Source organism: Mastigoproctus giganteus, chromosome 5 (assembly GCF_048544385.1).
Source record: "Mastigoproctus giganteus isolate SK-2022 chromosome 5, ASM4854438v1, whole genome shotgun sequence".
Taxonomy (NCBI): domain Eukaryota; kingdom Metazoa; phylum Arthropoda; class Arachnida; order Uropygi; family Thelyphonidae; genus Mastigoproctus; species Mastigoproctus giganteus.
In genome coordinates, this window is record NC_143579.1 from 201,789,402 (window position 1) to 201,816,516 (window position 27,115).

At 36.0% G+C, this 27,115-nt stretch overlaps 1 protein-coding gene across 1 annotated transcript in view; it reads right to left on the minus strand.

Annotated features, from left to right (window-relative positions):
* LOC150086009 (calcium-transporting ATPase sarcoplasmic/endoplasmic reticulum type-like) overlaps positions 1–27,115 on the minus strand; it is a 516,950-nt gene that overhangs the window by 354,386 nt on the left and 135,449 nt on the right. The window contains 4 exon segments of the mRNA XM_090374328.1: positions 8,556–8,573; positions 11,690–11,789; positions 11,791–11,904; positions 22,022–22,098. Coding sequence (XP_090230454.1) covers positions 8,556–8,573; positions 11,690–11,789; positions 11,791–11,808 — 136 coding nt within the window. The 5' untranslated portion in view covers positions 11,809–11,904; positions 22,022–22,098.

Genomic DNA, 27,115 nt, shown 5'->3' on the forward strand with positions numbered 1-27,115 from the left:
GCAAAAAGGATTCTTCTGCTCCTATGCTTATCTTTGGTGACACACAGATTTCTAGGCAAAATGATCTCTTGGGGATTACCCTGACTTCTAATCTCTCTTGGCACAAGCACATTACAAATATTGCTTCCTCTGCATCTTAAAAAAAAAAAACACTTTGTTTCTTTTTCGCTCTTGGCATTACTTTTCTTCCAAACAGCTGTTCACTCTGTTTCACTCAAATTGCAAATCAGCCCTACCAAGGAATATTGTTCCCACATCTGGGGCAGTGCCTCCAAACCCTCTCTCAGGCTTCTAGATTCCATTCAGAAGAGGGCAGTTGTGTTAATTAATGACTCCTCTCTAACAGAGCCTCTCCACTCTGTCTCACAGATGCTCTGTTTCTGCAGCATGCCTTTTCTACAAATACTACTTCTTTATTGGCTTTATAATTCCCGCTCTCTCTTTCAAAACAGTCGGAACACGTGCCGCCACCAGTCAACATCCATTTACTGACCAACTTCAAACTCACAGAACCAACTTTTCGTTTTCCTCGTTTATTTATTCAGCTGCTGTTTTCTGGAACAACCTTCCTTCTCAGGTATTTCCTGAAAATTACAGTCTACAGAAGTTCAAGTAATAAACAAATATCTTTCTTTTGTTTTCTCAACCTCCAACCCAAGTACAGTACTAAGTACTATAGGTTCTAATAACTCTCGTGTTAGGGGTTTTCAGAAAAAAAAAAAAGTCACACTTCTTGTTTCAAGAAATGAAGAAACCATTGCATAGATGCCACTTTGATTCAGCTCAGGAAGTCATCAATGAAGTGGAATTGTGGTTTCAGGCAAAAAAGTGTGGATTTTATGATCAAGACATTAAACAACTGATCCATAGATGGGAGAAATGTGTTACTATCCATGGGGAGTACATAGAAAAGGATTAAATTTCCTGTGAAGTTTCATCTTTCTAAAGCTATTATTTCTATGTAAGGGTACGAACTTTTGATACCCCCCCCATATTCACTTTCTAACACTCCACATCCCAACTGTATAGAACTTAAAAGAAGGAAACACAAAAGCAATCTTTTTACTACAACAGGTTTTTTCTTTTTTTTTTTTATTTTATGTAAACTTCAAACACGAGAGGTATTAGAACCTATAATACTTAGTACCATGCTTGGGTTGGAGGTTGAGAGGACGAAAGAAGATATTTCTTGACGTTGGACTTTAACTTCTGTAAACTGTAATTTTCAGGAAATATATATGAAGTAAGGTTGTTCCAGAAAAATGCAGTTGAATGAATAAACAAACCAGAAAGAGAGGAAGATGAAAAGTTGGTTCTGTGAGTTTGAAGTTGGACAGTAAATGGATGCTGGCGGCACGTGTTCGGACTGTTTTGAAAGAGAGAGTGATAATTATAGAAGCCAATTCAGAACAGTGCCCTTCCATGGAAGTATCTATAGAAGAGGCATGCAGCAGAAACAGTACATCTATGAGACAGCGAGCAGAGAGACTCTGTTAGAGATGGATCATTAATTAACCTAACTGCCCTGTTCTGAATGGAATCAAGAAGCCTGAGAGAGGTTTTGGGGGGCACCACCCCAGATGTGGGAACAATATTCCATGGCAGGGCGGATTTGCAATTTATACAGAGTGAGCAGCAGTTTGGAAGAAAAGTAACAACGTGCGAAAGAGAAAAACTAAGTTTTTTTAGATGCAGAGGAAGCAATATTTGTAATGTGCTTGTACCAAGAGAGATTAGAAGTCACGGTAATCCCAAAAGAGATATCATTTTGCCTAGAAATCGGAGTGTAATTAAAGATAAGCGTAGGGAGCAGAAGAATCCTTTTTGCGAGATATAAGACAAAACTGAGTTTTAGAAGGGTTGAAATCAACTAAGTTGTCTTTGCCCCACTAGAGAATTATCCGAAGATCGGCATTTAAGGAATTGGTAGCAGATTTTCAAGAAATTGGAGCTGATTGAGCAGGGTAAGGTTTCTCACAAAATGGAAAGTAGAAAGCAATTTGCTATCATCGGCAACACTACGGATGGGATTTCCAGTCAATGAGAAAAGGTCATTAATATACAAGAGGAGAGGAAAAGAGTGGGGGAAAGAACTGAACCTTGGGGAGACACCGGCATTAGTGGAGAAGTTCGAAGACAGAGAGCCATCTACCATCACCCTCAGTGAGCGATCAGAGAGAAAACTGGATAACCAATTACTGAAAAAAAGTTGGCAAGCCATAAGATGGAAGCTTGTGTAGAAGACCTTTATGCCAAACATGATCAAAAGCCTTTGAGATGTCAAGAGCAACTACTTGTGTTTCACCAAACCTTTCCACTGAATTAGTCCATAAATGGATAACATAAGCCAGAATATCACCAGGTGGATTGACACTACCGGAATCCATACTGGCGATCGTTGATCAGACGGAAGCTTTCTAGGTAGTTTGAGAGTTGGCGGTTAACTGATTTCTCCATTACTTTAGAAAGAGTAGAAGTAATTGCCATGGGATGATAATTGGATGGGAGGGATTTGTCACCTTTTTTAGGAACTGTCTGGATATGAGCAAATTTCCAAGCAGAGGGAAAAACACATCTTTAGAATAAGAAAGTGAAAAAAGGCAGCAAAGAATAGGAGTAAGTTCAGGAGCACAGGTTTTGAGAACAAGTGGAGAAATACCATCGGGACCTGGAGCTTTCTTAGCATCAAGATTCGTCAAAATCCTTCTGACATCCTTTTGACAGAAGACCACAGGAGGCATTGAATGGAGCATGTTGGGAATGGCGGGAGGTGTTTTACCAAGATCATCAATACATGAGTTGGAAGAAAAATGGGATGCTAGCAGGTCAGCTTTATTCTTGGCTGAAGTGACAACAGAACCATCTGGTTTGGACAGAGGTGGGAGCAGAGATCAGCAAAAGTTGCGGCCAATAGCTTTGGCAAGAGACCAGAATGGTTGGCTACCATTAGGGCAAGAAGCAAGTTTTCTACTCTTAGCCTGTTCAAAATAGAGTTTGAACTAATTCATAACTTCTTTACAATTGTTGCAAGCTTGGGTGTAGGCAGAAAATGAAACTGAAGAATTAGAAACAAGCCAATTACGATATGCAACATTCTTCTCTTGAACAGCCTTAGCACACTTATTGGAAAACAGAGGTTTAGATAAAGGACGGGATTTTAAAGTGGAGTGTGGGATAAAGGATTCCATTCCTGCAAGAATAATTTCACTGACATGATCTGAGCAAATGTTGACATCAGAAGTTTTGAAACAGTAATCCAACCAAGGAAAAGAAATTGCACAGGTCATACCATTTTGCATTCTTATAATGCCAAACAACAAGAGGTTGGGAATAGCCATGAGATAAAGGCTCCATTGGAAAAGAGACAATCTCAAAGTTGTGATCTGAAGTGCCTAAAGGACCCTTCTCTTCGACAGTGTACTTAGAAGGGCTGTTTGTGAGAAAAAGATCCAAGCATGTTGGCTGTATGATTAGGATTGTCCGGTATTCTTGTAGGTAAATGAACAATCTGTGCAAGGTCATTAGTAATTGCAAAAGCCTCAGCATCTCGACCAGCTGGGTCGGTGTGACTAGAAAACAGAAGCCAGCTGGAGTTGTGAACATTAAAATCACCAAGGAAAATTACCTCCCTGTTAGGAAAATTGGACTGAAGAAAGTCACGTTGCAAAGAGAGGAACTCAAAGTGCTCCAAGTGATTAGTGGAGCTGGGAGAACGGTAGAGACAACAGATGAATTTGACACAATGAGGTAGAGAGATTTTAAGCCAGAGAAGATCAAAGAGAGGAGATTCCAAATTGCCAAGTCTCTGACAGGGAATATCAGAACGGACATATGCACAAGTACCACCTTTGAGGCGAAAGGAATCATACAGCGAATAATTTGGGCATCTGAAATGAGCAGTAGTTGAATCAACCGATAACTGAAATACTGTCAGAAAAAGTACATGGGGTTTGGCAGACTGCAAGTGGAAATGGACATTGTTGAGATTAGAATTGAGACCACGTATATTTGTGAAATAAATTAGGAAGTGCTTGGGAAGTTAGATCTTTTCGTAGATAAGCTTGCTCTATTAGTTTGTCAATTCATGGTGTATTCAATAGTAAGAAAAAGTGGGTGGGACATGCTGTATGAAGTAATGAAATTTTTGGATATGGCGTGCACATGGTAAGAGTATACCCAGATTCTTAAACTAACGTGGCCTTGACAATGCTCCCCGCATACACACTACTTGGACTCCCTCCAGTCACTATCTGGCAGAGTAGAGGTAGCAAGATTATACACTAGCTGATCCGGAAGCCTCCTAAAGAGTTACCAATAGGTTCGGTCCGGTGTACTAACTAGCAGCCAGCCTGCGAACACCGTTTTAGAACTGAACCCTCGAAATGTAAGGAATATTAGATCTCGTCACGATATTCATTATAACCTCAAAAGTCATCAATCATACTGCATTATGGAAGAGATAGGGAAGGGTTGACCGGAACTTAGCTCTGGAGACTAAACATTGGTTCCACCACTTCAAGCCTCCAATAAGCAAAGTGGTGGTATTGCACCAGTTGATGAGTCATCTACCACCTAGTACTGCCTAGAAACAGAGGGGCGGCATTCCTTCATGTTGTGTGGGTGCCACACCTCGACCCCTGCTTACGTTGGTTCGCACCTGGGTGGTCACCCACCATGTACTTGTGCATGGAGGTTATACCCAAGATTACTAACAGTCCCACCATTGTGAAGGTGCAAGCAGAGGATTTGGCTGTCATAGACCGTCCGGAATTTGCCGAAATTGGGTCCACTTGATTTGAGTGTCACCCGAATATCAGTTCCATCAGAGTTTTGGACTCCCAGGTAGCAAGTAAAGCTTGTCTGGCATATCTGAGAGAATGTCTGTGACAACCTCAAGGACTTGAGTTATATGGAATTATTGATCCAAGAACATCTAAAGAGACAACATAGGAAATTTTTAAGTTCAATTTTGGAAGAAAGAAATAGAAGTTACAAATGCAGATCTCATAGATCTGCATTTCTATATTCAGTATTCACTAAATCTAAGACAAAAGCTTTGGCTCAAGGTTGACAACACTAATAAAGTTCCCTAAGTTAGCATTAATAGAGACATATGAGGCAAAGCAAGCAAGCAATAACAGCATCAGCCAAAAAAAATAAAAATAAAAAATAACCTTCCCATTTCACCTATCCATTCACTCAAGTGGATGTCTAGTTCTGCCTTGAATTTATTTAAGCTGTCAACTTCTACAACAGATGGAAGTTTGTTCCAGCAATCAACCACACATTGGCTAAAGGAAACTTTCCGCAAATCTATTCTACAAGTGTCTTTCTTCAATTTATGTCCCCTCGTGTGATTAATCTGGGAAAGAGAAAAAATCCCATCAGCACTCAGTTTGCTCAAACTGCTCAAGGCCTTATACACCTCAATCAGATCACCTCACATGTGCCTAGTCTCCAGACACTGCAATTTGCAGAACTTAACCCTTTCTTCATAAGAGCAACCCTTTGTTCCATTCACCAATTTCGTTGCCCTTCTCTGTACTCATTCCAGCAGCTCTAAATCCATCCAAAAATGAGGCCTTCAGACCTGTATACAGTACTCAATGTGTGGCCTGACCACTGCCTTATACAAGGGAATAATTACCTCCTTATCTCTGCTAGAAAAATTCCTGTATAGCATTGATAAAACACCATGAGCTACTCTTGCAGACTATCTGCAATACTCCAAAATCTTGAAAAAACAGGATCAATGTTGTCGAGAATCTTAACCTTCCTGTTTTGGACATTCTTTGTACAGAGGATATTAAAGAGTAGATGATACTGATGAACAGCTGGAAATGACTGATATGATCGTAAGGCTTGTTGATGAACAAAAAGATGAAAGTGAAGATGACAATAAAAAGCACACAGAAACTACAAAAAAAAAAATTACACATACACGGAAAAGTCTAAATACTATTGAGTCCCCTTTACGTTATATTGTACAGCAGGAGGATACCACACCTGCCAATGTTTTGTTACTTAGGCACCTACAAAATATAGCACCTAAAAAGCAAGTAGCTTCTATGAAACAGAAACCCATTATGGAATTTTTTAAATGATATTAAGGTACAGTGCTAACGACCATAAGTGTACATTTTTCTTTTCTATGACTTGTAATTTTTATACACGTACTTTTTTTTTTGTTAAAAGTCATTATGTTCAATAAGTGGGTCTAACCTGAAAATAGACTGTACACCATCTCTTTAATTTATTTGAATCCAGTTTATTTAATAATAATTTACCAAACCTTCCTTGTTATCAGAGTTTTTGATTATCCGAGGTTCTTTTGGTCAACATTACCTCGGATAATTGGGACTCTACCGTACATAATCTAAATAATATTGTACATAATCTAAATAATTACCAGTTATGATCCGTTTCTAGTGTGGTTGGCAACAATTAATCTAGGCCATTGTCTACTTCTTAGTTGGCACATGGGGAGGGAGAGTTATTTGGTTGGAGGGTTGATTATGGTTAAGTTTAAAAACTTATTTTTAATTTGGGTTAGGACTCTTATTCTTAAAGATGTTTATGTGGCTGTTTTTGATCTGAATTTCTTTGTTGCACAATGTTATTCACAGCTCCTATTAAAAACTAACATTAAAAAAAACTTAAATTACTTTTAATTCTACTAAAGACTTAAGAATTCCATAATAACCCTTAGTTACAATCTTTGCAGTCATTGAAGAAGTGATAAGAAAATACTACGAAACATTTGACACCATTATGTACATATTTCAAACTCAGAAATAAACATAATAATACCAATATAGGTTTTAAATGCATTATTATCTTAAAACAACAGTTTACCAATGCATCATGCCACTCAAGGAATACCTTAAAAAGGAAGGGATTTTGTTTTGGTAAAGGTGACTACAGAGACAGTTTTTAAATTCCTTTCAGTGGATCAACTGATGATATCGGTTGCAAATTTTAACTGGAAGGCATTTTAGGAATGCAAAAATGGAAACTATTAAACTTTTAATACCAATTAAGAGACATTTCAACATTTAGACCTAATGTTGAACTGATGAGACAGAGGAGAAAAATACATCAAATGATTTTAAATTAGCAGAAGAATCCTACAGCAAGCTAAGGCAGATGAGAAGTCCTTGGTTAAAAATGCAAAGAAAAGTAGCAAAAGAATTCCTGCTTATGTTAAACTAAAAGGAAAGATGAGAAACATTGGTCCACTAGACGTGAATGCTAGTGGAGTAGTAGTAGTTACACTGCAGAACCATATTTTGTTTTTGAGATCCCTGGGTTAGGTTCTGTGCTATTGAACTTGTGCTTGTTTGAGACCATAAATTGTGACTTTTAAAGAGAGCAGAAGGTACACGAAATCTAGATGCTGCAGAAGAGATTGTGCTTAGCAGTGATGAAGAGGAAGAAAATTAAATGAATGTACATTATCTGACATATAAGTATCAGAGTCTGTAAGGCAAGACATTTGTTCAGTTATTACTATAAGTTACTACTATTATAAAAATTTAAAATATTAAGTTATTACTACTATAAAAATTAAGTTTCTATAGTTATAAAAAAATTGTGCATTTTTGTTAGCTTTTGGAACATAACCCCCCTTTTTGTACTGGTTCTTAGTCCCGTATAACACAGTTTTGCATTACATGAGATTTTGTAGGAACCAAACTACCATGTTATACGAGGGTTGCCTGTAAATGGTATGAATTATGTGGTATGTAAGGGCTCAGGAAATAAATGTCAATCTATATTCACCGTGTACTGAACAATGCCATTCTGTCCATTACTGGTGAATACCTCTCTGGCCTGCTCTCCCACATCATTTTCGGTTTGCCATTACCTAGTGACTTAACCATTGCACTTTATCAAGGGGATTATATGACCCAGTTTATGGAAAGATCCAAATAAAACAAGCTCGTCCCTTGAAACCCCTTTAAATGGTAAATTTTAATTTTCCCCACACCAAGTTACCATGGAAGGAATGCACTTTATTTATATATTTTTTGCATTTGAATGAATCAAAATTTATATATACAGCTACAAGAACTAATCTGAAAAATATTCTAGTACTAAATCCAAATTAAACTTTATTATTATTATTATGTACATGATACTTTCATTTGTACACTGAATATAATCAATAATCTTGTCAATTATTGTTCAGTACTTTTTTTTTTTAAATTCAAATGAATATATACCTTATGCTTTTGTTCATTAAAACTGAATTTATTTAATGAATTAATTTGAAGTAAAATGTTTTTTTATTTAAATTTATTAAACATTTGAATAAAAATTCAAATGTCTCTGCTCCCATTAATTGGAAACTCCACAAACCAGCACCAATCCAATCCCCAGGTTGCTGTATCTGGGATGCATAATTGCATTTTGAAAGTAATGTGCACAATGAAATATTCTTGCTTATATCGATAACCATAGAAAAATCTGTCATGCTAAGCAAAAGAATATAGAGAAATAATAGATAAGATAATGCATTCATGAGAATGCACTTATATTTAAATTTCACTTACCTTCTTCTGCAGGTAATTCTGAAAGAGAGGGAAAAAAGTTTTAGAAAAATTCATTACTTCATATTTAGAAAGAAACAATAAAAGTACAAGGCCTAGAAACAGTGACTAACACACACACACACACACACACACACACACACACCAGTTTATTAGATACCATCACCAGGGCACAGACTCCACAAAGTGTCAAAAGTGCTCCACAAGGATGCTGATTCATGCAAATTCCATTGCATCCCAAAGTTGCCTCCGATTGGATGGTAGAAGATTCCTACCATTGGCAACTCATTCCACCTCATCTATCACATTAAGTTCTGGCAAATAAGCAGACCAATAAAGTATGGTACGATCATACTCATACTCCTGGAATCATTCCCAAATGATTCCATGTCTTGTGACATAGCACGTTATAATGATGGAAATAACTGTTAACTAGATAAACTGTGAGTATGAAGGGATGCACATGGTCAGTAACAATATTCAAGTAGAGTGTGGTATTTGGAAATTAATTTACAGGTATCAGGAGCCCTAATTTGTACAAAAAAAAAAAAAAAAAAAAAAAAAACACCCTCCATACCACTGCACTTCCCCACCACCAAGCCTGCAGTACTGATTTATCATGGTCCTCTCATCAACATAGAACTAGAGATTTACTGGACCAGACATTAGACATGATCTCATGTCTAATGTCAATCTTCCTGTGTTCACAGCACCCATAACTGTGACGACCTGGTAAGGTCGTCACAGTTATGGGTGCTGTGAGCTAAAAGTAGTATGCTGCTTTTGTCAGCTAAAAGTAGTATGCTGCTATACTGATGCAGGCAAAATTTTCACTGTTATAGTGAATTCCAGAAAACTTGGGGGCATACATTCAAATTATAGGGGAAGAGGTTTACACCAGAGTGACAGAAATTCTTTTAACCAGCGAATCACTGATTGCTGGAATAGGTTGCCTTCACAGGCAGTTGAGGCTGACAATTTGAATAAATTAAGGTTGACTGAATAGTTACCTATGTGAGGAGGGAAGCAAATAATTTGTATTTTCTTATCTACTCATCCCCCCCCCAGCTAGTGCAGCAAAGCCTGTAGGTTCCTTGCACTATATGGCTATTACTTCATCCATGTCAGGGCCTGACTCATTGTGCATTCCAGTATACCATTTACATACCACTCCTAGGATGTATTATCATTTAACCAATCATGGCCAGCCTGTTTTGCAAGTTTTTTTTTTTTGCCTATCATGCTTTTAATATAAAAAAAAAAAAAAAAGCCTAGAAAAAAAAAAAAAAAAAAAAAAAAACTGTTCCCAGCTGTAAGACTTCTATTGCTGCCATTCTCAGCAGATTCTGGGAACGTTGTACATGATCTACAGCAGGGTGGGAGAATTCGTGATACTGGAAATGACTGTCAATAGCATACTCAAAATCGTAGGTGCACTGTTGACCCAATCTCTGCTGAACTGCACAGACTATCCATATCTGAGTAATTGCTTTATACAGCCAGTTACAGACTGGTGTCATCTCTAATGGAGCACTTGATTCTTTGTATGAGGGGGGAGGGTGTACCCAATAAACTGGCCATTCAGTGTATACAATACAACAGGAAACATAAATAAATATATATATTGGACAAATATTGTCCAATAAATATATATTATAATATATAGTAAATATATATATTATGTATAAAATAATAACTTACAGTAGGAAATGGGTTGCTCAAATATCTTCCCAAAGTCACAAATCCATTAACGTCATACTTTCATTTCACTGCTTATTTTTTAAAACCACTCTCTACCAATTTTAAAATTGTGAACACTACAACTGAAATGGATTAACTACATGGTGGTGCAAAGTCACCTCTTTTTTTTTATAGAGAGTTTACCTCTCTATAAATGGCATGTGTGCTGTGAAAGGTAAGTCCACTGTTCATCAGAATATAGAAGCAACCTCAACATGTGTGAGCAGTAATCTTTCCTCAACACATTCACTTATCCCCCCCAAACATACTCTTGATTTATCTACCATTTTGTCAAGTTAGTTCTTACTCAAATGTGATTCAAATCAGTTAGTCGTGGTTTTGTGAGCTGCAGATGTTTGTTTTAGAAAAGGTGTTTAATAATGGTCATGAATTCACAGGTGGAGGTTGCCATGTTTTCCTGTCAGTGATACTTTACACTAACTATGCAAGGCAGTTTAATTGCAAAATTGCATTCAATGGGTTCAGTGTGACAAACCAAATCTTACTGGAGGTCTCAGCAAGTGTGTTAAGAAGTCCATGCAAATCTGTCTGGAAGTCATATCTGCAGAGTGGAGCCTTCCATACCACTGCACACAAAGCACTCAGGAAATATCTACATCTGTATCCATTCCTCAAGTTTTTGTACCAAATGTACGGAAATTTGAGGGATCAGTCCATAAAAAGCACAGCATTACTGCAAGTGGTCCCAAATCTTTATTACTCACATCTATATCATTAAGATGATATAGATCTATCATCTATATATAGATCATGAAGATGATATAGATGTAGAGACATCACTATACAATTTAAATTTTGTATGTGTTGTGCCATGTCACAGATAGATAACCAATCTCGTTTTTTTCAGGACATTAAATACAGAAATTACTGCACATACTTTACTCCTTCATTGGATCATTGAAGGAAGATGAAATTAGCAGTGCATATACCCAACAAGAACTGCCACTCTGCACACTGTCAGTGTCTTTATGTGACTACTCGAGGATATGCATTTCAAAGAACACTTGGACCCTGTGTCCCTCCCCCTGGGAAACAATGAAAATCTGTTCACAGAAATAATCTTCAAAACTTTCCAGAGCTGGAGGAATCTATCACAAACATAATTACCAACATATGTAAAATACACTTGATTTATATTTGCAAGTATACAAAGGCAGGTGGATGCTTGTTTGTATACACATGGACACCGTTTTGAACACTTGTAAGGTTTTGTACAATAAATATTTTTCTCTTTTATTCACGTATTACATTTTAAATGGAATGTTTTACAATTATATCCCCTCCCCCAATACAATGAATTTACTAAAGTAATATCTGATCCAAAAGTAAAATCTTTTTTAAACTTATTGTTAAAAAATTAAATCCAAAGTGCTTACCATTAGGGCCATATTTTGCTTGATATTTCTTAACCTGAGCTTCAGTTAAACCTTGTTCTGGATCTGTACTGTAGTACTCAAGAACTTCATTATAAGTTTTTTGTATGTGCTAACTCCATAACTAGTTTTGTCCCTGAGTGGAAATAACTCACCCTTCAAAATAACACTATTTTTAATCTTGTGTTGAATCGCTGATTTTCAAATAAGGTTCAAACCTATAAAAGAAAATATGAATATCATGATGATACATAACATATTTACATACTTTACTGTTGAATAAATCAACAGAAGTCAATGCCATTATTTGAATGAAATGCACAGTATTGCTTGTAATGTTTTTGGTCAAGGAACAAAAACGCTGAACTCTGTAGGAAAGTGAGTTTATCAATATCAACTATTCTTACATAGGCATGGACAACAAACTCACTTTTCCACAGCAACCTTTCATCAACAGTTTTGCTGTTGCTAGAGAAACAAAAGATGTTTACAAGTTGGGCTGAGCTACCAGCATATAGGGCTAATGGCATATTTTAATACTATATTATCTACTTTATGCCACACAAAATAGATAATATAGTATTAAAATGAATGAAACAAATGTAGAAAGTAACAAGAAAATTAATATAAATCTGTCTTTGTGATACCAAAGAAGAGTGATCAATTAAGACTATCACAAAGTCAGCAACATTAACGGTACAAGTTTTTCTAGTTTTTAAATTTTTGTAATAAAAGGTTATTTTCAATATTTTACCGAAAATTGTCATTATTTAAAATTAAATACATTCGTTGAAAAGATGTCATTTTCACGATGTGTTATGTGAAAGGCATTCTTTTAAATGCAAGGATATTGGTTCATGCAACACTGAATTACTTGTCTTTTGTTAGAATTTAGAAGAAATCACTGAGCCAAATTACTTAATTTATATTTAAAAATGAACTCAGGCTTAGTAAAACAGTGAGTGTTACTATGCAGAATGTCATCTGCAGGAAACAAAGCCCACAAATGAAAGCATCACATGGCAGAGAAACAGTATATGCAGTAACAACTAGATGAGTATCTGCATTTATTCATAACATATGACATCAACACAAATATAGCAACAATTATAAAAACAAGGCCCAGTGCTGAAGTGTGAAGCATCACCATCATTCAGTTTTTTCATGTCAAAGACATTCACTATTTTCAAAATCCATAGAAATTCACTGTAAACTTGTTGCCATGTAAGGGAATGGCAATTGTAGAGAGTATTTTTAAAGTCACCAAACACATAAAATTGCATATAACTATGGCTGTACAGGCAGTTCTCATTTGCGAGTTTTTTTCCCCAAGTATCAACAAAATCGAAAATATGAACATTAATTGCAAAAAATGAATGTTCATTTTTTGCAATCAATACTGATAAATACTGCATTCCAAATACAATACAGTGTACCCCACTTTAAGATATTAATCAGTTCCAGAGACACCATCGTATCATGAAAATATCGTAATGTGAACCCAATAACACTGTTTTTGGTAATTCCTTTCAAAATCTTGGAAGTTAAAATTTTCACTGTATAACTAAGCTATTTATCTCTCTAAAATGTCATTTTTAAGGACACAAGCGTGACCATAAGGCCATAATAAAAGGTCATGAGCGCAGTTTGTAAATTGTATTAGTTACCAATTCAAATCATTAAAATGCACTACACTTTCATCATTATCATATGTTCTGTTAAAAGAATCAATTTTAAACACCTTTGTGATTTTTTCTAAAGCACATTTCTGGAGATCACAACCATAAAACAATAAAAACAATTTGCACTTTCTGGTTTATTGGGCTTTTCTGTTACTGTCAGCAATTATAAATGGGTAAAAAAAAAGTAAAGTGCAGCCATTATCAACCCACTGCAGGATGGAAGCCTCCTCAACAATTCATGCTGAGGGAAATGGACAATAATCTGCCACGCTGGTCCAGTGCGGGTTGGCAGATTGACCATATTCAGCAGTCAGGGGCTTGAACCCCGGTCTACTCAAAGAGTGTGTGCTATTGTACTCCCGCTCCTGCCCACTCAGCTACGGAGGCCGTATAAATGGGTAGTAAACTATCTTCTTACATTTGAGAAAATACCGATAGCTGGAATTGTGTGGTTTTTACATTATAATGATGAAATGTGATTCCCTCCCTCCCCCTTTACTGAAATCTTCAATTGTATAAAAAACAAATAAATTTTTGGAATCTTCTCTTCATTCTTTTTTTAAGCTTCGTAAACTTGTTACTCCTAACGAATCGTGTTAGTTGCAATTTGTGTGTGCCGTTAAAAAATGCTTATGCATGCAATCGTGAAATTTACAATTAAAAGAGAAGATTATCTTGGAAACAAACACCTCTTGAAACATTTCTGAAGACGACACCTTTTGCAACAAACCAACGAGTGCTGAGCCAATAATGAGTGATCAACGAGTGTGCATTTAGTCGATGATGAAGGATAAACATTCTTTAACATTTGTAAGTCAAACAATTTCTCTATTATTATAATTTGATCAATTTTACAGACTACGTTTTCATTTTTTTCAATAAATCAATCATTGTAAAGTCGAGAACTACCTGTATATGCAGACACAATATACAATTTGTTGAAAGATCAGAAGTTTAAAAACAGATGGCAGCACACATTGTGCACAGGCAAAGCCACTCATGAAGAAGGTATAGGGTTAAAGCAAGCCATTGCTTTAACCCTAATTGATAATTAGCACATCATTGTTATGGAACAATATTTCAAACACTTGCAAAAAATATAATACACAAAACTAAAAAATAAAAATTAAGCCAGTAGTATGGCAAACCAGAAGAGAGAAAATAGGTAAAACTAAACACGCACACATATACTGGTAGTTCTTGACTTCACGAGTTAATTCGTTCCTAGCACACACTCTTAAAGTGGGAATTTATTTCCCATAGACATAAGGTTAAAAATAGGGGTTCCGTTCTCAACAATGAAATTAGTTAGCTAATTAGTTTAAACAATGATTGATTTATTGAAAGAAATGCAAATGTAGCCTGTAAAATCAAGAAAATTATAATAATAGAGAAATTTTTTGACTTACAAATGTTAAAGAATGTTTATTCTTCATCATCATCGACTAAATGCACACTCGTTGATCACTCATAATTGGCTCGGCACTCGTTGGTTTGTTGCACAAGGAGTCGTCTTCTTCAGGAATGTTTCAAGAGACATTTGTTCCAAGATAATCTCCTCTTTTAATTATAAATTTCAAAAAAAAAAAAAAAAAAAAAAAAATTATAAATTGCTTACAGTAACAGAAAAGCCCAATAAACTGGAAAGTGCAAATTGTTTTTATTGTTTTATGGTTGTGATCTCCGGAAATGTGCTTTAGAAAAATATCACAAAGGCGTTTAAAATTGATTCTTATAACAGAACATATGATAACGATGAAAGTGTAGTGCATTTTAATGATTTGAATTGGTAACTAATACAATTTACAAACCACGCTCGTGACCTTTTATATGGCCTTAAGGTCACACTAGTGACCTTAAGGCCATATGGAGGGTTGAGATTCATAGTGGCATAAGTCAGTCTACTCTGATTTTTGAGAACAAGGTGTTTTGTGTTTGCATTCATAAAAAACTCAAACAATTTAATTTAACGAACTGTGATACAACTGGAGGTTAAACTTTATAAATTTACATGAGCTTCACAAATTTTGTTAATATTCAATTCACTTGTTAATGTTTCTAAGTAGTTTACCTATTTTAAAGTGGTAAATTACTGCAAAGAGATGACTGTGTTAGCAAAACTATGATTTTCATACAGAAGAGATATTTTTCCCTGGAAAAAGTACACTATAAAAATTTTAAAAAACCTGAGCAATAGGCACATTGGGAATTTTTTGTCAAAATACCACATTTCCCCATGTATAATAAGCACCTTTTTTCAAAAAAAAATTGGGGTCTAAAAACAGGGTGCGTCTTATACAGTGGTTTTAAATTTTTTTTTTACTTGCATTTCCCGCATTCTCACGCTTCTTGTCTTTGCGCTCATTGTTTCGCACTTGTTACCGGTATAGTAGGTTACGTTTTGTCACGTTCTGCCTAGAAAAGATTTTCGTACAGTGCTGGATTCAAGTTAAAAGTGATCCAGTTTGCAAAAGTGAATGGAAATCACGCTGCTGAACATAAGTTTGGTCCTCCTCCAACTGAGAAAACAATCTGAGACTGGCTACAGGAAGAAGAAACCCTACTGAAAACGCCACGGCAGAAGAAGGCCATTAGAGGCAAGTCAGCAAAATGGCCTGATTTAGAGGGAATTGAAGATATGGATTGAGGAGCAAAGGGTAATTGGAATTCCTATGTTCACAAAGATGGTTCAAGCATGAGGCAAGAATTGCTGATGAAAAAGAAGTTACTGATTTCAAAGGAGGACACAATTGGTGCTTCAGGTTCATGAAACGGAATGGACTAAGCATGCGTACACGCACCAGACTTGACCAAAAGATGCCTGAAAGCTATGAGCAGAAGGTCCTTGAATTTCATCGTTTTGTCATTCAATGTCGGAAGATACATCAGTTTGAGTGGGGACAGATTGCAAATATGGACAAAGTCCCCCTTCAACTTGATGTCCCAAGTAACAGAACTGTTGATAAGAAGGGGGTGAAAACTGTAACTATGAAGACAAGTGGACATGAAAAGAGCCATTATACAGTTGTTCTAGCTTGTTGTGCCGACAGAACTAAGCTGCCTCCTATGCTGATTTTCAAACACAAAACAATGCCAAAAGAAGACATTCCTCGAGGAGTGATTGTACACATTCATGACAAGGGTTGGATGAATCAGGATGGGATGAAGATCTGGTCTGATAAAGTTTGGAGCAGGAGACCAGGTGGGCTCTTATGCAAACCTGCCCTATTGGTGCTTGATCAGTTCAGGGCACACATAACAAAAAATACGAAGAAGATTGCTGCAGAGCAAAAAACAAGAACTTGCCGTCATACCTTGACATCCCAGCTCCAACCACTTGATGTCAGCATTAACAAACCCTTCAAAGCTGACATGAGAGACGAATGGAACCAATGGATGAAGTCTTCTGGGGACAATTTGACACCAGCAGAAAGAGTGAAGAAACCAACTATAGGAGAAGTTTGTACTTGGGTGAAAAGATCCTGGGATAATATCAAGATTGAAATCGTTGTCAAGTCATTTAAGAAGTATGGCATTTCAAATGCCATAGATGGAACTGAGGACGAGGCAACATATGAAGACAGTGATTCGTCATCCAACAGAGATGAGGAGTTGTATGAATTTTATGATGAATAAAACTTGAGTTCAATAACTTTATGTAATACATTTTTTTTTCCAAATTTCACGTCCGAAAATTAAGGTGCGTCTTATACATGGGGAAATATGGTAATTAAGATTGTCTTAGTTGTTGCAGAATGATCATAAAAAAGCTAAGATGAATATAATAAATTTAATTATGATGTAAAAGATGGTCGCAAAATGGAAAAAAAAAAATTAGTTGCTTTTTGTTGATGTTCTCATTTTTTTTAAAAAAGCGATTAAAAAGTCGTCTTCACTAATTTGATGATCATAAAACACTGTCACCACAAACAAACTACTGTTTATACTTAATCTTCTTTCTCATAGTCAGACAAGAGACCTAGATCATCAACTTTTATTGAGCTTCTAATACCTTTAAATAAGGCATGGTGAACCGCAGGGATGTATTTTAGAAGGTATAGCATGTCTCTTTTCTTTAGAAAGTTCAATACTCTAGGACCATCATAACTTTTCGTGTTCAGTACTTTTCAAGCAATTACATTGATCCTTCTTATAGCATTTGTATCCATTTCACATTATGCTGTACAAGGGAACATTCAGTTCCCTGAAAGAGAAGTCTTCATCCAATGTACCATCAAGGGTAAAGGGAAGGGGTTTTGCTTTCGTAAAGGTGACTACAGTGGTCTCAGACATTTTAAATTCTATACAGTGGGATCAACTGATGTTACCACCAGTGAATTCTAAATGGGAAACCTTCAGGGACTTAATCTTGGAGGTTACTAGGCTTTTCATACCAACTAAGAAATACTATTCAAGGTTCAGGCCTAAAAGAATGTCAGATAAATTAATGAGGCTTGTGGCAGAGAAGAAAAATGCATGGGATGCATATAAATTATCAGGCAACACAACCTTATGGCAGATATAAGCTAGTCTGTAATCAAGTCACGAAGAAGGTTAGGCGGGCAAAGGCAGATTACGAAAAATATTTGGCAAAGGATGCAAAGAAAAACAGCAAAGAGTTCTTTACTTATGAAAACTAGAAGGAAGGGGATGAATCAGATTGGTCCAATTAACATAGATGGTTCGACTATTGATGATCCGCTCAAGTAGCTGATAAAGTGAATGAGTATTTTGCATCTACATTCACACATGGAGTTATTCAAGGAGGGGAATGCCAGAAGTTTACCAAATCTTAACAGGGAGCTAAGTGATTTTGTAATAACTGAGAGCAAAGTGGAGGATAAATAGAAGTTAAATGCAAAAAAGGCAACTGGGGTGGATGAAATCTATCCAGTTATATTGAAAGAGGCAGTGAGGGAAGTTGGGAACCCCTTAGCCATAATTATGAGAGCACCTTTAAATTCAGGGGAGTTCCTCATGGACTGGAGATGTGCAAATGTATCCCCAATTCACAAAGGGGGGTTCAAAGGGTGACACAAATAATTATAGACTGGTTAAAGAGGTGATAAAGGATCACCTAGACAGGACTGCAGTTAATAGCTCAGACACAACATGGGTTTGTTAAGGGAAAGTCTTGTCTCACCAATTTAATTAGATACTACGATATGGTCACAAAGGAACTGGATGCAAAAAATTTTGATATCATATATACTTGAATTTCAGGAAAGCTTTTGATACTCTTGCACATGGAAGACTGTTGCACAAATTGGAGCGATATGGCATTAAGGGCAAGTTGCTGATATGGATAAAGGGATGTTTAAGTGGGTCACAGCAGAAAGTGGTAATAAATGGACACTGCTCTACGTGGACTAATGTTATTAGTGGAGTCCCCCAAGTTGCGGTGCTGCACCCATTGTTTTATGTATTTATCAATGATATCGATGAAGGTATAACAGGCATAATGTCCAAGTTCACAGATGACACAAAGGTTGGCTGGGTTGTTAATGACACTAAAGACATTACTTTTACCCATATGCAAAGAATAGCATATGGGTAAAAGTAATCCAAGAGAAACGTACCAACTGTGTGGTACTACACACTCAGGGAGGTTGAGAATGAAAAAGACCTGGGGGTAATTGTGCAGTCAGATATGAAGTCCTCTGAGCAGTGCAGATGGGCTGCCAGAGCAGGTCATGGAGTTTTGTCAATGATAAATAGGAATTTTGCTAGCAGAGACAAGGTGATTATCCCTTTGTATAAGACAATAAAAGTGTGTGAGAAAAGAACAATCTAAATGTTACAGTTAAGTACACACTAACCGTAGTTTTAATTAGTATTTAAATTTACATTACACATCATTGCACCCCACCCCTGATGTATAAGAAAGATGAATGAGTGCAAGTGAGGGAAAAAAAAAAAAAAAAAAAAAAAAATATACACACACACACAGCACTTCAAGACTCCAAATTTAAAAAAATATCAAACAAAAATCATAAAATTCAAGTAATAACTACAATAGGTATAAACATGTTTTGCAAGTCGTAAATAAGTGACAAGCAATGTTATAAGTTGTCATTGGAAGATTAATGTACTTATTATCTTGCAACCCCTGTTGCTCAAAAAAAAAAAAAAAAATTTTAGTTTGTTCTAGAGCGTTGCGTTGATTGTTGTGTTGTGTCAGGGATGTAGAAATTTTTTTTATAGTAAATAATTTTATTTATTTTTTTGTTTAGAAATCGCAAAAATTATGGGAAATGCAAAGGAGTTGCACTTTCAGTTAAGCAAAAACTTAAATTATTGAAAAGTTTGAAAACAGTGCATCCGTTAAATCTTTAATGATGAACCATTATAATGTTGGTGACCAAACCCAACGCAACATCATAAAAAATAAAGGGAAGCATCGTATTGGACATGCAAGTAGTACGTGGGAAGTTTTCATTTTTTATCTAATTGCCATATTTTTTTTTACGTAGGTTGTTGAACTTTTTTCGATACAGTTAGTCCTTGACTTCCGCAACTTCAGACTTGCATAAATTTTTCATTTTTTTTTTTTTTTTTTTTTTTAAGATTGTGAAATTTAAAACAAAAACATATATATATATAAAATAAGCAATCAATGACGATCACGGCACGCACAAAAAAAAAAGGGGGGAAAGAAGAAGATTCTTATAATTTGTGTTTTTTTTTTTTTTTTGATGAGTTTCAATTATATATATATATATATATATATATATATATATATATTATTGAAAATCTCCAACTCTGTGGTGGTCCATTTCATCACGGTTGCTTCTAGGAAGTGTCAGTGTCAGGTTGACTTTCTAGTTCTTCATTGTCTCTATTAGCATGCGTTTTCTGTTGGCCTCTTGTTTCTCTTCCATTAATCCTGGTGGCTGCACAGCAGCACAATAAATGGCAATGCGGCAAATCGTATCCATTGTTACTTCATTATTGTTGAGGTAATTCAGTATTATTTGCTGATTGAGGTGGTCTGACTTCCACAGGATTCTGTTGGTCTCTGCTTCAATATGGTGTGAGTCTTTGTGGGGTACATTCCCACAAATTCTGCTAGGCCTTCTACTACTACAAAGAAAGGCTTAAGTTCTCCAAATTGCAGTATTATCTGGAGACTAGGTACCTGCGAGGTGTTGAATGGTTTGAGCAAGCTCAATGCCGATGGAATTCTTCCTCTTGCTCAGGTTACACACCTGAGAGGGCATAAATTCAAACTGAGGAAAGACAGTTGTAGAATAGATGAGTGGAAATTTGTCTTTAGCCAGAAGGTGGTTGATTGTTAAAACAAGCTTCCATCTGTCATTGTGGAAGTTGACAGCTTAAATAAATTCAAGGTAGAACTGAACAAACTTATGGAGTGAATAGGTGGGTGAAATAGGAAGGGGTTTTTTTTTTTTTTTTTGGCTAATGCTGTATAAACTTGCTTTCTTGTATCAATATGCCTCTACTACAAATGCTACTCTTCTTCTATTCTGGATATCACAGCCTCATCTGTGTCCACTTTAGCTGATCTGGGTTGCAGTTCTTGTACTTACTGTTCCTCCTCCAATTCTGGTTTGATTGTATCCGTATACTTGTTCTCTGTAGTTGGTCCCTCATATTTTGCTTGATTTTTCACAATATTGCAGGAGCTATCAGGTTCCTCTTGATGATGGTCCCATTTCTGGTTTGCTATTCACTGTTTGGTGACCTGAACAGTTGGAACTGTTCCAACCACTTTGTATGCAGTTTCATCCTGTACACTGTCATGTCAGTCTCTAGATTCATTACTTCATAGTATGTTCACATGATGAACATATTAATTTCGATGCTTCACTTCATGCATTGGCTTTTTCTTCCTTACTGAGTGGTCACTAGCACAGTTGCACAGGAAGCATTTCCAGCTGGTTGGGCTGGATGTTGTTGTTGTTTTGGTTTTTAGGAGCATTAGAAACTAAAGCCATATTGCTCCGAGGGGATATGCAATGGTCATTCCCTGACCTTTCCATATCCTCTGTATTTGGTGGTCACAGGCTTGAACTCCAGTCTAATCAAGAAGCGTGTGCTACGCACTGCTGCTCCTGCCCACCTGGCTACGGAAGTGCCAGTTGGGTTGGATGGTCTTACCTTTCCTTTGTGGTAGCCGTACAGGGGACAGCACCACTTGCTACACAGTTTTCCTCAGCAGACTGTCTCCTACTTTGAGCCAATCCCCCCCCTGCCTAAGACCTGAACACGTGACTTCATTCTACCCCATACTCAATGCAGTATGGTAAATATTTCTATTTCTCATCTTCATCCCGCTATGGTGGTGGACAGTGGACTTTAGCTTTGGCCTCTGCATCCAGTGGTGGGTAGTAGTTATTGGAAGCAACAAAAGATGGTGTCACCCTCTGCCTCAGCCACCACCTTGACCTTTGGAGTGGTAGGTCTAATGAAGTGACTTTTGCTCATGTTCCCTGGTGATGAAATTATATTCCATTTATTACCAATGAGAGTAACTCAGAGCACAGCACTAAGTGAAAATAAGCAAGATTGTACATTTTTACTTGTCTCGTTAATGTACTAAAATAACCCTATATACTAGCCTTATATCCACATAAAGCCATATCACAAAGAAAGCACACTAGTATTTCTATAGATACATAAAAATATCTACCTATTTCCAAATAGTTACAATGGCCCTCTTCTCTTTTCATCATCTCTCTGCACTCTGAGGAACATGCAAGTTCAACTCTGCAGGAGAGAACATGCATTTCACTAAAGCCACACCAAAAAGAATGCAAGAAACAAATGCAAGTATAATTAAGTACTAGGGATGTCTCTTGGGTAATAAATATGGATAAACAAAGAACACCATATACAGTAAAATCTCATAAATACAAACTCAGTTTATGCAAAGTACTCATTTATATGAAGTACATACCATTCCCCTACAAAAGGATAGGCTTTTCTATGTAAGTATTTGTTTATTACAAAATTTGGCTAATATGTATTACAAAGTTCATTTTCACCCCGTAAGAAATAAATATTGTTATTTTGTACATTTAATACAAATCTTAGCACAGCTGTCTGATTATTGCCTCTGGCCACCTGGGTTTCATGCTTCCCAAAGGATGGCACTGACTTGTTAGAAATGATTTTTGTGTGAACAAAACCAGTTTATAGTAGCTACAACATAAGTGCATGATGAAAAACATCATGTTAAATTAACAAAAGAATAGAAACAGTTTTTCTAAGTTGTTTTCATACACTCCCTCGCTCTCTACGGGATTAAGGTCAGTTGCAATTGTTACACCAGTTCAAAGAATCTTTTGCTACAGTAATCAATTTTTTTGTGCCATTTTATCTGAGGTGATGTGTTTTTCAGAACTTGTCTTTAAATTAATTTAAAGTTTGATTATATTAAATCTCATCTAGCAGTGCTATGGTTACAAAACGTAAACTGACGGAATTGAGCCTGGAAATTAAACTGAAAATTATACAAGAAGCCGATAGGATTGAACTTAACAAAAAGGACATTGCAAAATACATACCTTTACCTACTTCATCTACAATACTGAAAAATCGGAAAAACTTTAACTGCATGACACTGGATCAAACAAACAAACAAACTCCCGGTTCAAAACACGAGGAGCTTGAAACAAAACGTTTCGAGTGGTACCAACAAATGTATGCATCTAATTTGCTAATATCAGGTCCAATTTTCAAGAAAAGGCAAATTATCTGGCTCAGCAACATGGAATTAGCAACTTCAAATGCAGCAGTGGCTGGCTCCAAAGACAGACAGGAATAACTTGGCTTTACGAAATGTTTGCAGCAAGTCTGGGTTAGTCGACAAGGAAAAGGCTACAGACTGGTTGTGTTCTGTACAGTCCATTCTTGAAAAATATGAGCCAAAGGATATTTTTAATCTCAATGAGACGGGTTTATTTTATAATTTGCTGCCAAACAAAACATTTGCTGTTTGAGGAGAGCCTTGTCATGGTGGAAAATTAAGTAAACAAAGACTCACTATTCTGTTATGCTGCAATTCAAATGGCAATACAAAACAATGCCCACTGGTGATTGTTAAATTTTCCAAGCCAAGATGTTTTAAAGAAGTTTACCAACTTCCCTGCGATTATATGGCCAATAGAAGTGCTTGACTTACTGCCAAAATTTTTCAGTCTTGGTTATCAAAAGTGGACAGAAGAATGGCTTCAGAAAAAAGAACATTTTGATGATTCTAGATCATTGTACAGCACATTCTGCCAAATCACTTAAGTTGACCTTTTTTTTTTTTTAACTTTCCATTACTGTAGCAGAGTGGTCAGTAGCAGGTGTGCACACGCTCTTTGAATAGACCAGAGATCAAGCCCAACTGCTAAATACAGTCGATCTGCCAACCCGGACTAGCCCAGCATGGCAGATTATGGTCCATTTCCCTGAATATGAATTGTTAGAGGCTTCCATCCTGCAGTAGATGATAATGGCTGCAGTTGACTTTTTTTTTTTTTTTTTTTTTCTTACCACCAGTTTTATGCAGCCACTGGATCAAGGCATTATTTATAACACAATGGAGCATACAGAGACTACCCGATAAGGTACTTGATCCTCAATACAGGAGGGAGGGAGGGAACAATTTGCAGCTAAATCGGAATATCTAAAATGCTATCCATAATCTTTTTATTACTTGAGTCAGTACTGCATCAAGTGTAATAATCAACTAAAGTTAGAAAGAATGACTTTGGAGAGAATATCACTGAAAAACATGGTCCAGCAAACGAATGTAATAGTAGCATTGAAAAATGGCAATTTTGAAGGAGCTATGGATTTTGTTGGCGAATTTAAAGAGTTTGTGAAGGTACATGTAGTTTCTACCAAAGCAATGCAACACCAGAAGAGCTGCTAAGCACCAAATAAAACAATGATGTTTTTGTTACCAGCTACAGCAAAGTGAAGTGCACGCACACGCACACACAACCTAAAAAAGATGCCCAAAATGCATTGAGCATAATAGAGAATGTGTTGGCCTGCAGTAATGTTGATAAAGAAACAACTATTGCATTTTACAATGTCTGTGCTGTAGTTAAAAATGCATATAGGACAAAAACTGTGCAAGCAACATTGAATTTTCTTTAAATTAGATTCATTTATCAAAAAGTTAATGGATTGTATGTCTCCTTTTGTATTAAGATTAATTCTTTTATTGTGATACTAAAATATTGTATAAATCAAAATATATACTTTACAAAATTAATTTTTGTTAATTGCTTTTCTCTTAGTTTATCTTACAAATAAAATAAAATCTTTAAAAAGTGTGTTAATCCTACTGTATTGTTAGACAAGGCTTTTGTTTTTATTATAATTATTTTATCTTTTTATTTACTTTTGACATTATTATTCTTAGATATACAGTATGTGCCAAAAAAAAAAAAAATAATAATAATAAAGATAAAATTTACACTTTTGGGGGACCTCGTTACTACAAACCTCATTATTACAAAACGTGAAAATTTAGGTCCCTTTAACTTTGTATTAATGAGATTCTACTGTATCAATAACAAATATATACTAAAGTAGCAAAAATTAAAAAAAATTCTTTATATTTTTAACCATCTTACTGAGAGCCACAGTGTGAAATGTTTGAATAATAAAAATCACACCCTATATAGTATGCTTAAAGTTTTTTGTCCCATCATTTTGTGCATATGATTCATATTGTTTTCTTGTTCACAGGATTTCCTGTATAAAATATTTAAGGCCTTTCTCATATTCTACCACTTACCTAAATCCACAACTCTGGGGATTTAGGTAAGCAGGCTGTGGCCCTGTAGTAATGTGCACTATCCCATCAAGTCATGAGATGGCTCTAGTTGTGAACAAAACAATTAATCCAAAGAACTGATGTTGGCCCACAACGACTGCTTCAATATTAAGGAAGATTTTCTCCCAATTCCAGTAGAAAGCTGGCAGTATTGTGCTCCACTCCTCCATTACAGCATTTGTGAGATCCATTAATAAAGAGGGACAGCTTGGAACACGTGTCCCATGTCTTTTGATATAGTGTACACAGACAAGAGTAAGCCCATTGCATCAAGCATATATGCTACCACCAAAATGCATAGTACAGTGCTGCACTGTTATATCAGCTGCAATAAAACAGTTGAAATGAAATCAAAAACTTCTTTGACCACATGGCCAGAGCACAATCCACATTCTAAAGCTGTTTATATCAAAGCAAGATCGCTAGCATTTTAGCTGCGAGAAAAATGGCGATAAACTAGTTTTTCATGTGGTTAGGTTATAACAAATTTTAAAACCAAATAGTTTCTAAATTTGGAATGAAATGGAAAATAATTTCTAAGAGAAATTACCAGACACATTTACTTTAGAATACACATAGTTGTATAAAGCAGGATCAAAAAATTCCAGGATGAATTTTTATGTTTTATTTAAACAAATATATTTACAGATAATTAATATAGTGAATGTTTCAAAATAATGGAATTGACTATTTACGGCCCTCCCCCACAACTCACCCCTTATGTCATATAACTGCAGAAAGGCTTTTTCAATGCCCTTTTCTTAGTCTGTTAATTACGTTTGTCTCAATCTCCGTAAACTTCTACTTCAATGGAACCACAGTTGTCCTTTGAGTTCATCTTCCAAGAAAAAAATAAAATTCATAATACAAGGTCAGGTAAATAATGAAATTATGACAGTTACAGACTATTTGCTGATGTATTCAGAAATTACTGTGGTACAATAAAATTAGGAGCATTGTTGTCGAATAATATCCAGTATTTTCTTGCCCACATACAGCTCTCTCAAGCAATTAATAGCTTTTTTAAATAGATAATCTTATTAACAATATAATCTCCTGAAATAATCAGGAATTATGCCTTTGTATTTAAAAATTAATTCTAGCATAACTTTCCCTGTAGATCTGTCAATACCAAATTTAAGTTATTTTTGAAACATGGGAGGTTTCCATTCTGAGGACAGATGTTTCTCTGCAGATCAAAAAGATAACATTGTTTCTTTTTCTGTGACAGGCATTGAAACATTTTTAATATATAAATAAATATATATTTTTTTAAACCAAGATAAACTTCAGCTCCTTTGAAAGTTCAAATTCGTTTTGTTTTAACTGCTCTGCTAATAAAAATTTGTAACAGAAAAATAATTTGCATAATCTTTTTCATGTTGAAATATCAGGTAAGGTGGCTTGGCAACTATCATAAGATATTTCAACTGGAGAGGCTGCATCTTCAATTCTTATTTGATGATCCACTCACAGAATGTTTCTAAATGTGGAAGACCAGTTTTTCCCAACGTTTCACCATCCTCAATTCTATCATATCCATCTTTCAAGAACTTATATCATTCGGATACACTGCCCAGTCAATTTATTAGGACTACACAGGTCATAACTATGATGGTTTAGGCTATATGGAAATCTAACAGATCATATGGGGGGGGGGGGAGAGAGAGAGAGAGAGAGAGAGCGCGTGTGTGTGTGCGCGCACGCGCACACACACACACACACACACAACCAAGCTCTGTGACCTAACCAGTGCCCAAATCAGCTCACAAGCAATAGAGAATATACATGGTCTGAATATGGTTTGATAAACAGGAACAAAACTGTCCAAAGATTAGCATCACTGATGTCTTTAATGAATGGAAAAACATCCATGAACTGATCCAGCTGCAAGTGTCAACAAAATGTGGCTCTTTGGAAATATTCATGGAGCAACCGATCTCA